The following is a 14,584-nucleotide window of genomic DNA, read 5'->3' on the forward strand; positions in this document are numbered from 1 at the left end:
TACCATAAAATAAATATCTAATTATTTTTAAGTATTCAGATTAATCTTACAACAGAATTACATACAAACAGTTTCATAAGCATTACAGTTTTTTAAGTTCCAAACATTCCCATTTGGGAATTTTCTTTTCTAGAATATTCTTACAAAAATATACTTAACTCATATTTAATTTTCTATGCTAATAAAAAAATAGTGAATTGTATACTTACAACATAAATTTAAAAGTTACTTGCATTTCACTTATAACTATATTTAAATAGACCTCTATCTAAAGTTCTGGAAATTTAAAAATAAATTTAAATTTTGGACAATCAGAAAATCTTAAGAAAGAGCATTCTTCCACCAGCTGCAAAAGTAAAATACTAATAGGCCTCATACAATAGATTACTAAGATGGTACAGAAACAACTCATCTATCCATCCACCCACCCACCCACCATCTCTAATGGACCCACCTAACAAAGATCTATTGGGTGTCTACTATGATCCAGCACAGAGGCAAATCACATGGCTTGCAAGCTTTCATAAAGGCTTTAGATTTACTCTGATTTTAATGGAAAGCTATTAGAGTTCTGACCGGGCAGTCACATGACTGACTTAAGTTGTTAAAGGGCCCCTCTGTTTCTCTGCACAGGATACACAGTTTAGGGGGAAGAGGGTTTGGACAGTGGTGTGCTGGTAAATGCTGAACAACTAGCTTTTGGGGGGCGGGGGTGGCTGATTTGTAGTATGTGCTGATGTCTGTGGTATAAAACCTACCACTGCCATGGCCAATTTCAAGCTACCAACATGATGTCACTGAACATGAACTTGGGAAGACATTCACATGATTGGCTCTCACAAACCAGTACAAGCCGGCTCCAACACATCACTGACTAGGACAGAGGCAGGTAACAGAAGCAGCGAGACCAGTAAGGAGGTTGTGGTAAGGGTCTGGACAAGGAAAGATGATAGCTTGGACTAGGGTGGTTAACAGCAGAGATGTGAAAATGGTCAGATTCACTATAATTTTGAGAGTAATCCTAACCGGATTTACTGATGAACTAGATAGGTGTGGAGTTTAAGAGAAAAGATGATTCCACGCCTTTCAAACGGAATGAACGGCAGTGGTTGGTGTTTACAAAGGTGGTGAAAGGAAGGAACAGATTTGGGGTAGGAACTGAGAAATTCAGTTTTGGACATATTCAGTAGGAGATGTGCAGTAAGCAGGGGGATATATAAGTTTGGAGTTCAGGAGGATGCCTGGGACAAGAAATATACAATTGGGATAACACTTAAGCTTTGAGACCACATGAGATCACCTGGAAACTAAGTGGAGATAAAAAAGAAAATGGTTGGAAGAATGATCAATGGACCACTCCGAAGTTTAAAGCCTGGGAAAAGGAGACGGATACAGTAAAGGAGACTGGGAAGCAACAGTCAACAAAATATGAACTCAGGAGAGTGTGGTGGGGGGTGCAATCAAGGGACATAAACTGCCTTGTCACTACATTGTTTGGACATTCTCCAGGCCTATCAAGTTACTTGACTCATAAGCAGCAACAATTCTATGGTGGCTCCCTCCTTGAAACACTCTCTTCCCTCAGCTTCCATGACTCAACCTTTCCCTGACTCAACCTTTCCCTGATTTCCTTTCACCTCTCAAAGTTAGGGTTCCTCAAGGCTTAATCTTCAGCTCTCTCCTCTTTTCAAGCTCTGTTCTCTCGCCTGACAATCTCATCCAGGCTCATGGCTTCAATTACCCCACTACCCTAATGACTCATATGTTTTTCTCTCCCCAGCCAAGACCTCACCTCTGAGCTCCAGGATACATAACCAACTGTTTATTTGACATCTGTCTCCTCCAGAATGTTTCAAAGGCAGCTCAAATGTAATATAGACAAAAACTAATCTCATGATCTTCTAAAATGTGTTCTAGCCCTCCAGGAAACACTTAAAATGGTTATTGTCTTTTTTTAAGCAAAGAAAAAAAACATATTTAATAAATGTCCCTAAATATAAACTATAACAGAGGAAACTAAAGAAATGCATCTTTAAAACATCACTATGATAGGAAGGACAATAAACTTGGTGAAAGTAACCAATATCACTTCTCAAAGATGTAAAAATCTTAAACAACACATTTTAATTCAGCAAAGCAGAATTTACTTTTAAATATATGGAAAATCTCATCTTACAAACTATCTGAAACAAAACATTTCCAAATTATGATTCCACTAATATTAACTAAAGTATGTGTATTTAAGCATATAAATTACTAGAAATTAAACTTTAAAATGTTAGCCATGTTTATCTCTGGCTGGTGAGATTATAGAAAATTCTTATTTTCTTCTTTGTGCTTCTCTATATTCTCCAGATTTTCTTAAATGAACATTTCACTGTAAAATTGAAAAAATGGTTTTTCAAATTACTCATCAAATCTAACTTTGAGCACTGCTTCTTCCTCAAAGAAAAAATAGAAATTGAGGTTCTAAGTCTCACTGCTGACTTTTTTGTAGTTACCTAGTTGAAGCTAGTTAAATACAGTCTGATCATTAGACCTATTTCCTTAAAAGTATAATATTCTAGTGCTGACTTCAAAAAGATTTCAATATTTTCTCCGTATTTTCATTCTGTGCAACATTTAAGGTAGACATTGTCTATAAAATTACTTAAAACACACCCAACAATATTTTTCAAAATTGGAAAATTGATACTGACAAGCGACACTTTCAAGCTCATTGTATAAACTGTATGTGACACCAACTAATTTACGCATTTCTAGAAACAAACCATTCATATATCCCACACAAATTATGATGACACTTAAAATAGGACTTTATCTGGTAGTATACCATTTTAATTCACTGAAATTTTATTCATGTATTGAATTCACATGCAATAAACACCCCCTCAAAATGTTATTACTTAAGATACTACAGAATCAGAAAGATCTGATCCCAGAAGAAAATTTGTTTCTTTAAAGGCCTATATAAAACAATAAATACCTTCTCTTTGCCCAGAAAGCAGTAAAGGCACACTTTCTCCATAGATAACCTCTATCTGCTAAGAGATAACTTTGCCAGAGGCAGAAACTGATCTTCAGAACTATACACAGAAAGAAACTATTTTCTTCCCTACTCCATTTTAAAATCTTCTGATTCTAATGGAGTAAAAGGTAAAAACTAAAACTAAATATAATCTAAAATGGTTTCTCAAACCTCCATCTCCAAATATTTTAAGATCAACTCCTGGCAACTAATTGAATTTTAAACATTTTAACCACAAGTGTGCATACTTACTGTAATAACTATTTAATGTTTAGTGACTATTTTCACACTTCATCACATTTACCAGGGCCCACTCTAAACTATACTGTGAAGAAGTAAAAGTCTTCATCACTCTTACTCCACAGAGACATCACATCTTCATGGTCATATATGGACACTTAGTGCCCTCTTGTGTTCTTTCCCCTGCATCCTGGGACAATCCAGATAAAACTGATCTCCCCAGAGTATTCAGCCATTCTAATTTGCTCTATTCTATTTCCCATACCTCTCATGTTTGTTGTCCTTTAGGAAAATTATAAATTCATCTGAGCTAATGCAATAATAAATGGTGCTAATAAATCCTGGCATATCAATGCATTAATCCTCCTAGAAAACATATTCGCAAGTTAACACTTTTCCCAAAGAGAAAAACTGTGGTGAAAATGCAGGGCCACATAAAGAAAATATTTGGGGAAGTCAAAGCTTTTCTTATTTTATTCCATTTACTAAGTGAAATAACATGAAATTTGTATTTAAACATATTTAAATATTTTTCCATCTTTGACTGAACCACTCTTGAGACTGGCAGAGAGGTGAGATTTTCTGCTAGAGGGCAAATTTTTATATCTGGGACACTACAACTACAGAGATAACTTCTTATTCCACATATTTAGATGTACTATATGTTGGGTTATAACCCCCAAAACAAAATTTTACATGGGAAAAGCTAAACATAATGCTAGCCAAATTATGGGTTTTAATGTTTATCAGCAATGGCTTTACTGCCCCAAATGTCAAATGACCTATGCTAGTCTGACCAGGATTTGAGGGGCCTTTACTCCACTGTTTCCAAGTCACGTACACCGTGAGGACTGAGACTGACACGGTTCCTACACAACACTCAGCCACATGAACACAAACACTCATACACACGCTCTACCAACAACAAAAGCAAACACAACAAACATCTCCATGAAAGTAAGAATACTCAAAAGCAAAAATGCTACTAGCCTCTCAATTTGCACTACTGAGCTAAAAAAGATTAGAATCTGAAGCAAACCAGTTATAGATGAATTTATCCATTGGTAAACACGTTTTTCATTTATAGTGATTGCATACATGTCATATTTTCTTATTAAACACAACTGGATGCTACTTAAAATAATTATTTCTGTTCTAATTTGCCTTCCAGAGTGAAAACAAAGTATGGCATAAAAACCTGTGTCAACAGGTCATGCCACTTTTTTCTCTTTTGTCCTTTTTAATGCAATTGTAAAATCACTCAAATGGCTTGGGTTATGGTTATTAAACAATTAAACAGAATAATCTCATTTTTCCATGCCTAGGCTTAACCAGAAATAAAAAGTTAGCGAACTGTGATTCAAAACTGTGGTTAGAAATTAATTTGTAAATAATAATTGTATTTGAACAACATAGGGTATGGCATATTAGTTGTAAAATGGCAAAACTAAACACTAATTCATATAACAATGAAAGCAAATGGTATAACCATTTAATGATTCTTTATTGTTTTCTGAAGAAAAGGATTTTATTCCCCCACAATCCTGTATTTAAATACATTTCATATATACTCAGAGGATCTTTCGATATCAATCTAAAATTTTCTTTAACACTGTTTCTTAAATGATAGCAAAAAGTTGTAAATACCAGTCAATTACATTTTGTTGCAGAAATCACTTGACTATTTCCTGCTTCTCTAATGTGTAACTTCTATGAAATCACCTGCATGATCACAGTCAAATTTTACTTCCATAAAGAACTATCTCTGCATGACTATTCTGCCATGCAAAATATGCTAGAATTTGAATTGTTTGATTTAACAATATTTATATTATTTCATCATAGTAGCTTTTAGGGGTACACATCAAAATCGACTCAGGTTGTAACAACATTTTTACATACAAAACTTAAAAAAGGATGTCTTTCTTTTTACTTAATGTTTAAGAAATGAATGGTCAAACATTTTAAAATTTTTCCTTAATTTAAATGGTTTCTTCAAAAGGTATAACCTCCAAAAGCCAATGCACAGTTAAAGATTTTGGTTTTCTCAAAGTTACTAAAATCTTTACAGACACCTTTTCTTAAGAATAATAAAGTATGATACAGATACATAATAAGCCTTAAAAAATACCTGAGAGGTCTTGCCTGGGGATTGCCTGCTTCTACATATGGATGTAAATAATCCTTTATGTAGAGATCAGCAGCACTATTAGAATGGGTGCAAATGAGAATCCTGCTGAAATAAATGGTGCAAATAAAAAGAATGATAAAACACAAAACTATTCAAGCAATATAATACCAAAAAAAAGCAGTGGCCATCTTAATATTACACATTTTCCTCAACCTACTCAGTAACCTCTAACATATTATTCAATGATGCTTTTAGAAAATCATATTACTATTTAAGCTGTAAAGGAAATAACTTCCCCAAAATTATTTTTAAATCTAACATAGAAAATAATTTTTAAAAACCCAACTCTTGGCTCTAACATATACCACAATTCCTTAGCTGACCTGGAGTTTTGGTGGCTAGTTAAAAGCTATCATTCTCTACATTGCCAATTTTTAAAAACACTGTTTTAACAGAATCCAAATTTCAGTGCTTTGGGGTTTGAGTGTGGGTCTTTTTCTTTCTTTTCTAATTTTGTTTTTTAATCAAATTAATTTTAATTTTCTGGACAAAAATGGTCTTGCTAGCCCTCATTTTGTATTCACAATAAGGACAGAGGTTGTGCCCTACCAATGAGATCAGAGCGCACACATCACCATCTCACCTGGTCTCCTGTTGCTGGAGTATGTGCTTGACGGCCTGAGCTAGAGTGAATGTTTTGCCCGTCCCATAGGGTCCGATGATGAGAACAGGAGGCAGCTGTATTGAAAGTGGCGTTGTAATGGCCAGAACAGCCTCTTTCTGTTTTGCATTTAGCCGAGGATCCAACTGTTCATCCCACTGTCTATAGAAAATAAAAATTTAAGTTATTTCAAACACATGCATCTTATTAATAAACAGAACATGACACAGTATCCTGAATTTCACTGAACCATTAAAACTACTGAAATAGCATAGCATCTATAAAAACAAATGCTTATTCTAAAACCACTCTTCAGAAAATTACCCAACAGAGTTGGTGTAGAGTGTTTTTCTGTTGATCTAAAGTCACTTTAGTTATCTTGTCCTATTCCAACTGCAAAAAGATTTTGATAAATAACCTAAAGACATCACACACTTCTAGTATAGTTGCTGCCAAGCCTATAAATAGTAATGGCAATGTCTCAAAAATGTAATTTCCCTCGGTTACATAAAAGCATTAGAAAAGTTTTTTCTGGTAATAATGAAGTAGCAGTTTCTTTGCATAGCAAATAAATGCAAAAGGGAAACAAACTGATTTTCAAATTCTAATCCACTGAAAGATCTCTTAGTAAAGTTTAAAACAAAGGAAAAAGAAAAAACCTGTATGTCCCTGGTTAAGAAATATCAAACTTTTACAAAGTTCTTAATTCAGAATAGCAGGTTATTTTTAAAGGCCAAACGATATGAAGCGTTTTCTGATATTTTCACATACACAAATAATATACATGTGTCCTATCTGTTAGGGTAGAGAACACCTGTCACGGCAGCACAAATGGCTGCTGTAAGGAGATCTTACTAGCCTCCCTTCTATGACTTGGCTATGTTTCCAAGATTTAAATGGATGGCAGATGCTGAAAAGGATCAAACCAAATGGAGAATCAACAGCATTCTTTCTTACAACTACAATTAAAACACTAAATATCACAACAACTATGTTAAAAATGATAGGGATGTGAACCAAAATAAGACGGGAGTGTAAAGAGACTCAGAAAATTTGCAAAGTGCCTAGAAAATAATCCTGAACTAGGACACAGTTTACACGGTAAAATCCCCACTCTGGGAGGCTACACTCGACTTAAAGCAGAAGCCAGTTATTTATGGAAACCTTCTTACTACTTTCAGTTTTAAAAAATTACAACTAATGCTATATTATGATAATTTCAAACAAACAAAATTCTCCCAAAAAATGTAAAACCTTAGAACACAAACTTTGGCCATACAAACATGCCATTACTTCTTTTCCTGAAAGCCATTCAGTAAAGCTCAAGTATTTTACTCCAAAGAGTCCCTCAGTATTAATCAGCATATTTACTCACAATTCTGCCAGCACTTCGCCAATGTTCCATCTTCTATAAATGAGGAAATTGCTTTCAGTGATGTAAGTCCAGATCTATTATATGTGGCCAACACTGTGGAATGGTTACCCCAAAAGCATCCACAGCACCCTTCTCTGCCTTCCTCTATTTTTGAGCCTAGACAGCTGTAATACTCCATTTCTCAGCCTCCTCAGCTGGAGATACAATTCTAGTCAATGAGATGCAGGAAGAAGTCCCTCAGAAGGGCTTCTATATCCAATAAAACAAAAACAAACCCTCCCTAGAAGAAAGCCCTTCTTGCTCCTTGACCTTTGTCCTTCGTCTGGCTGGAATGAGCTTGTAGTAAATAAAGCTGCAACAGCTATCTTATAATCATGAGACAACAGGCCATCAAGAAGAAAACCAATATGGGGCTGGCCCCATGGCCGACTGGTTAAGTTCACACGCTCCACTCCAGCAGCCCAGGGTTCCACCGGTTCGGATCCTGGGTACGGACCTAACACCACTCATCAAGCCATGCTGAGATGGCGTCCCACGTAGCACAGCCAGAAGGACCTACAACTAGAATATATAACTATGTACTGAGGGGCGTTAGGGAGAAGAGGGGATTAAAAAACAAAAAAAGGGGGAGGCCAGCCTGGTGGCGCAGCGGTTAAGTTCACATGTTCCACTGTGGCGCCCCAGGGTTCACCGGTTCAGATCCCGGGTGCAGACCTACACACCGCTTGTCAAGCCATGCTGTGGGAGGCGTCCCACATATGGGCACGGATGTTAGCTCAGGGCCAGTCTTCCTCCACAAAAAAGAGGAGGATTGGTGGCAGACATTAGCTCAGGGCTAATCTTCCTAAAAAAAAAAAAAGTAAAAGAAAACAGAAAACCAATATGCTCTACAAAGCAGAGAGGATAGGGAGATGTTGGTACTTGACGGCACTGCTGAGCCCCTGCACCAGCCCTGGACCACCTACTTCTGGGTTACCTCTACTTATTTAAGCCACAGCAAACTGTTATTTGCATCTATACCTGACCACTATGATTCTACGCTACCTGACCCCAACGATTCCTTTATCTGTACATGGAGATAATGATACTTGCATTAAATGGTTATTCTAAAATCAAATGAGATAATGCATGCAAGCTGTTTACAAAAATAATTGAGCACTAAGTGCTCAATTAATGTTGGGTTCTAGACTATTTTCTGAGGGTTTCAGAAAAATGGGCTATTACTTGATCAGTACACATTTTCAAAAAACAAAAAAAATGTTTTAAAAACACCCTCTAATCTTTCAAATTTGGAGACTTTAATGAACTTATGAATGAGACAGATATTAGATTATATATATAAGTATAAATCTAAGAGATTAATGACAGATTTACATGCATAATTCTAAAATATGTCAATATCTCTATTTTATTTACATAGCCCATTTTACTTATCATTTGTTTCAGTATAAATAAATGCTTCAGAGCAGATCAGAAACTTATCCGTCTCGGTCATCTCTACAGTTCCTGGTCACGAATAACGAACATTTATAGAAAGCCAACGAGTAAAAACGAATTGTCTTTATTTATTGTACCACCTGCTTAACAAAGGGAAGAATATTTACAATATACATGCTGATAAGACTCATCTCTGATTTTCACAATTTAAAACAATATAGGGGCCAGCCCCATAGCCGAGTGGTTAAGTTCTTGCGCTCTGCTTCGGCAGCCCAGGGTTTGGCCAGTTCGAATCCTGGGCGCAGACATGGCACGGCTCATCAAGCCATGCTGAGGCAGCATCCCACATGCCACAACTAGAAGGATCCACAACTAAAAATACACAATTATGTACCAGGGGTCTTTGGGAGAAAAAGGAAAAATTTAAAAATCATTAAAAAAATTAAAAAAAATAAAAAATAAATAAAGTCTCCTCAAGTTTACTCTGAATAAGTTATTTTATTCCCTGAACCAAATTAATTGAAAGTTCTTTTTTTCCCATGGTCTGATGCATTATTATAATTAATTTATAAGCTACATACTCAAGAATAATTTTTCAACTGCATTTATCTATCTATATTCCACCTTAGTCCAGAAAGGATTTTAAATGGCTAACAGTTTCTCACTATGTTCGTAGACCCAGGTACATTTTAATTACTGTTTAAATTATAGTGCTAAGAAATCTCCTCCTGTTTCAAAGTTTTCTGCTACTTGACATTTTCTTAGTTACTTTTGCAGTTAACACTTGCAATCAGTAGTATCTGAATATACTGTCATATATAATATAATTTTCTGAAGTGAGCATATCAAGTAAATGCCTAAAAGTTTACTGGTATGGCCTCATATTTGAAACCCTAATTTTCTTCTTTAAACTTGAAATTCTTACTAATTTAAATGTCATATATTAATAATGTGCAAGGCCCTGTTGGAGAGTCAAAGATAAACAAGACAAGGTGATTTACTTTAAAAAGCTGAGGGTCTAATGAGAATAGTAGAAATGTATAGAACTGACAAAAATTAATCTGAAAGACATTATGCTTGAAAGCACAAAACTGACAGAACCTGGCACATAGGCATCAATAAATATTTGTTGAAATAATGAAATGGAAGGGTTAGGTTCATCTGCTTGAAGCAGAGAGTACTCGAGCTAGACTAAATCTTAAAGGACAGGTAGATCTTCAATAGATCAATACTGGGCAAAGATTATCTCGGGGTTGAGAAAATCACAGATACGAAGACAGGGCTGAGGGAGCGGGAAATGTGGAGTTTAATGGGTATAAAGTTTCAGTTTTGCAAGATGAAAAAGTTCTGGAGATTAACTGCACAACAATGTGAACACATTTCACACTACTAAACTGTACACTTAAAAATGTTTAAGACAGTAAGTTTCACATTATGTAAATTTTACCACAATTTTAAGAATTTTTTAGAAGACAAGGAAGCAAATAAGTGTAGAGCAAATGAAGCAAACTTCAAGGTAATTCAATATGACTAGAGCATGGGGATTTAGAGAATATCAGCAGTACACTCTTTGACATCAGCTTCAAAAGAATCTTTTCAGACACCATAACCCCTCACATGAGGGAAACAACAGAAAGAATAAACAAATGGGACTTCATCAGACTAAAGAGCTTCTTCAAGGCAAGGGAAACCAGGATTGAAACAAAAAAACAACCCACTAATTGGGAAAAAATATTTACAAGCTACTTATCCGATAAAGGGTTAATCTCCATAATACACAAAGAACTCACACAGCTTAACAACAAAAAAACAAACAACCCGATCAAAAAATGGGCAGAGGACATGAACAGACACTTCTCCAAAGAAGATATAAGTATGGCCAATAGACACAGGAAAAGATGCTCATCATCACTAATCATCCGGGAAATGCAAATCAAAACTACACTAAGATATCACCTTACACCTGTTAGAATGGCAAAAATATCCAAAACCAAGAGTGACAAATGTTGGAGAGGCTGTGGAGAAAAAGGAACCCTCATACAGGGTTGGTGGGAATGCAAACTGGTGCAGCCACTATGGAAACACTATGGAGATTCCTCAAAAAGTTAAGAATAGAAATACCTTATGACCCAGCCATCCTAAGAACCTGAAATCAGCAATTCCAAAAGTCCCATGCACCCCTATGTTCATCCCAGCATTATTCACAACAGCCAAGTCATGGAACCAACCTAAGTGCCCAGCAACTGATGATTGGATAAAGAAGATATGGTATATATATAACAATGGAATACTACTCAGCCATAAAAGAGGACAAAGTCGTCCCATTCACAACAACATGGATAGACCTTGAGGGTATTATGTTGAGTGAAATAAGCCAGACAGAGAAAGACGAACTCTGTATGACTCCACTCATATGTGGTAGTTAACCTATGGACAAAGAGAACTGATCGGTGGTTGCCAGGGGAAAGGGGGCTGGGGGGAGGGCACTAGGGGTGAAGTGGTGTACCTACAACATGGCTAATATTTCACAAGGTTGTTAACTATCATAACCTTAACAAAAAAAAAAAAGACAAGGAAGCAAATAAGTGTAGAGCAAATGAAGCAAACTTCAAGGTAATTCAATATAACTAGACCATGGGGATTTAGAGGGAGAAAGGGGGTGTCGAGTTGAAAAAAGTCAAAGAAACATAAAAAGGTACTATTGGAAAGCACTGTAAATGAGACCAGGTAATAAACAGTTTTGTGTTACGCTGCTCAGACTCTATCTGCATATCAGTGAGAAGCATTCTGAGATTTGTAAGCAGTGAAGTGAAAGGATTATTTTAGCAAATTAACTCTGGAACAACTATGTGGGATGGACCACAGAACAGAGACACAGACAGCAGGATGGAAGACCAACTAGAGGGCTACTGAAATAGTCCAGCTCTAAATTAAGCATTGGCAGTAAGAATGGAAAAAAAGGGAAAGATGCAGAGAAGCTGGATCAAAAGGAACTGAGAAGATGTCACTGGATGTCTACAATTAGTAGATCACTGATTACTTTCAGGAGACCAAAGAGGAAAACAGAGATTACAGGATGAGTAAATAAGAATACTGGAAATATGCAGACTATTTCTACGCAAGAATTTTGGCAGTAAAAAGAAGAATGGGGAAAGGCTAGTAAAGGTAAGCAAGCACGCGAAAATTTATTTGGTTTTTGTGTTGTAAGGCATATTTTGCTTTGTTCCGTTTTTAGAACCAGAAGAAATGGAATTTGAGGGGAAGAGATATATGCCACTTCTAGGCCTGGCATAAAAATTTCCCACATGATCCTCTGTATTCACTCTTCCCCTGTCTGCCAGCTGGATGTCAATATCCAGGGTGACCTTGGAAACCACTTACTGAAGATACCAGAGCAGTGATGGAACAGGGCCACCCTACCATGATTGGATTGACACAAGTGATAAACAAATAAACTGTTATGTAGAGCTGTGAGATTTAAAAAAAAAAAAAAAAAAAGGTGGAGTAAGCTGAGCACCGGCAGGCACCAAGAGGATAAAACCCAGTGAAAAGGATGAAAAGAAAGATGCAGTCATAGAGCTATCACTGCTGTTAGTCTGGAAACAAAATAGAAGTATCATATTTAATTCAATGTAAAGATGCGCCAAACAGAATTTAAGTAGAAAAATATTTACACAACCATTAACTTAAAAACAGTTTCTGAAGTAGTATCTTCTATGATACTTTCTCCATTTTCCTAAATTACAAAAATGTCTTCTATATTCAAAAATTATTTTAAATTAACTATTTGAACCACTTTAGAAAGGCCCTAATTTTCCTATTCAACTTACACTCAGAAATATTTCTAAATTGCTTGGCATCCTATCAAATTAAGGCTGTTGAGAAAAGCAACTGTACTCATGTAGACTGAGGAAAAGCAAAGAAAATACATGATGAACCTCAAATGTTTCATTCAAAGGGTTCTTTTACTCTCCTTTCCCAACTAATAACATGCCTCCTCAAGAATACAGGCAAACATGCTAATAAAAGTACGCTTGAGTTATCTGATACAGATATTCAATTTAACATTAACATAACGTCCTTTAATGAGATATCTCCCTTCTTACCTATTGGGACTCCAAGGTATAGTTGGAGTCATAGTGATGTCTGGAAATAAAACCCCATTGTCCTTGATCCTGTCTAGCGCATAATGCATTTCACAGAGGGGTAATCGATTTAACTGAAACTGAAGTTCAACCTAAAACATAAAATAAAAAATTTTTTTAAAAAGCATTAAAGCAAACATCGATGCTTACAGCTCGCTAGAAAACTCGGTAGAGATAACCTTTTAAGGAGGCCACGTTTAGAGATTCTTTTAAAGTGTAATCGTATTCTAATAATAATTATTATGGCTAATATTTGCTTTGTTTATTACTATCAGGCACTGTAATATGCACTTTACATAGGTTATTTCGTTTAATAGTACCAATGTTGTATATACTATTATTAACTTTGTCTTACCTCTAAAGAAACTAAACCACTCACAAATTACTTAATCTCTAAATCAAGGTTATCTGATTCCACCATTGCTATGAAGCACAGATTTGATAAAATCAACAGAACACCTGTGAAATATCATCTCTCAAGTGCTAAAAACCAGGCCTATGACACTGTATCAATTTACTATGAATGAATAATATTCACCAAATTTTATGTTAAAAAAAAAAAAGACTAGCTTCCCAGTTAAATATGGCAGACTGAACACACAGTTCACCTAAAAATCCATAAAGATAAACAGAATAGGAGCAAACACAACTTCAGATGAGAACTGTCCCAGGATATAGCTTAGTTTCTTTTAAGCTGTTCTTCCTTTGCTTATTTATAACTCTAATCAGAAAGCTCAACCCTGTATAAAACTAGAACATTTTAGATGTTACTTAAAGAGAATCAATTTTCTCTGAGAATTACCAGAGGTCCAATTCTCCACCCAGGAGTACAACACTTCAAAGTCAGCTGCACTTCTGGTATGGCAGAAAAGGAAAACCAAACCAGAAGAAGAGTGTCGGCTGACAAGTAGACTACAGACAACCCTAGTTAAGTTGACCCACCTGTGTGTCATAATCAGGTCGAAGATTAAGTTCTTCACAGCATTCCCTGGATATCCTTAAAAATATATATTCTTTTGTTTTTTCTTCAATAGTAGCTTCATAAACCTTCTCTTTGGTTCCCTGGGTCTGTACTAACTTCTCTTTAGGGACTGGTAATAAATAAACAGCATTGACTTTGGTCATCACCAGCCGTCCAGCCAAAGTATCTTCAGAAAGTGTTTTAGTAAGCTTAAAGCGACCAAAAAGTTGTCCATTCTGAGCATACTTTGCACCTCCAGAAACTCCAGTGAGCATGAAGCTTGCTAGAATCTGCAATTGCACTTTAAGGTTGAACCTAAATCAGAAGTAGAAAACAAATTTGAATATTTTACATCAAAAACACAAAATCTAGAAGAGTAAAACAAATCAAATACAAACATACAAAAAGTTAAAATTTCACTGTCAATTTCACTCCATTGAGCTATAAAGTATATACTATCTTTCTGCCTTTAATCCAAGCTGGAAACTACAAAACTTTTTTAGGTGAATAAACTCTCATGCAAGTTACATAAAGATGCATACCTAGTTGTGTTGAAGAATGCACATATTTTTAAAAGACTGAGCACTTAAACTGAAGCGAAGTATG

General features: G+C 35.7%; 1 protein-coding gene across 34 annotated transcripts in view; it reads right to left on the bottom strand.

Moving 5' to 3' along the window:
- Window positions 1–14,584, bottom strand: part of HELZ (helicase with zinc finger) — a 177,060-nt gene that overhangs the window by 88,614 nt on the left and 73,862 nt on the right. For 18 of the 34 annotated variants that reach the window (XM_070560207.1, XM_070560221.1, XM_070560222.1 and 15 more), the window contains 4 exons: window positions 13,960–14,293; window positions 12,979–13,109; window positions 6,043–6,222; window positions 5,400–5,504 (listed from right to left, as the gene is read on the bottom strand). In XM_070560207.1, the coding sequence (XP_070416308.1) occupies window positions 5,400–5,504; window positions 6,043–6,222; window positions 12,979–13,109; window positions 13,960–14,293 (750 nt within the window). The remainder of the gene's footprint in view (window positions 1–5,399; window positions 5,505–6,042; window positions 6,223–12,978; window positions 13,110–13,959; window positions 14,294–14,584) is intronic. The other 16 variants (XM_070560226.1, XM_070560214.1, XM_070560230.1 and 13 more) reach the window with 1 other exon arrangement.

Source organism: Equus przewalskii, chromosome 10 (assembly GCF_037783145.1).
Source record: "Equus przewalskii isolate Varuska chromosome 10, EquPr2, whole genome shotgun sequence".
NCBI classification, from domain to species: domain Eukaryota; kingdom Metazoa; phylum Chordata; class Mammalia; order Perissodactyla; family Equidae; genus Equus; species Equus przewalskii.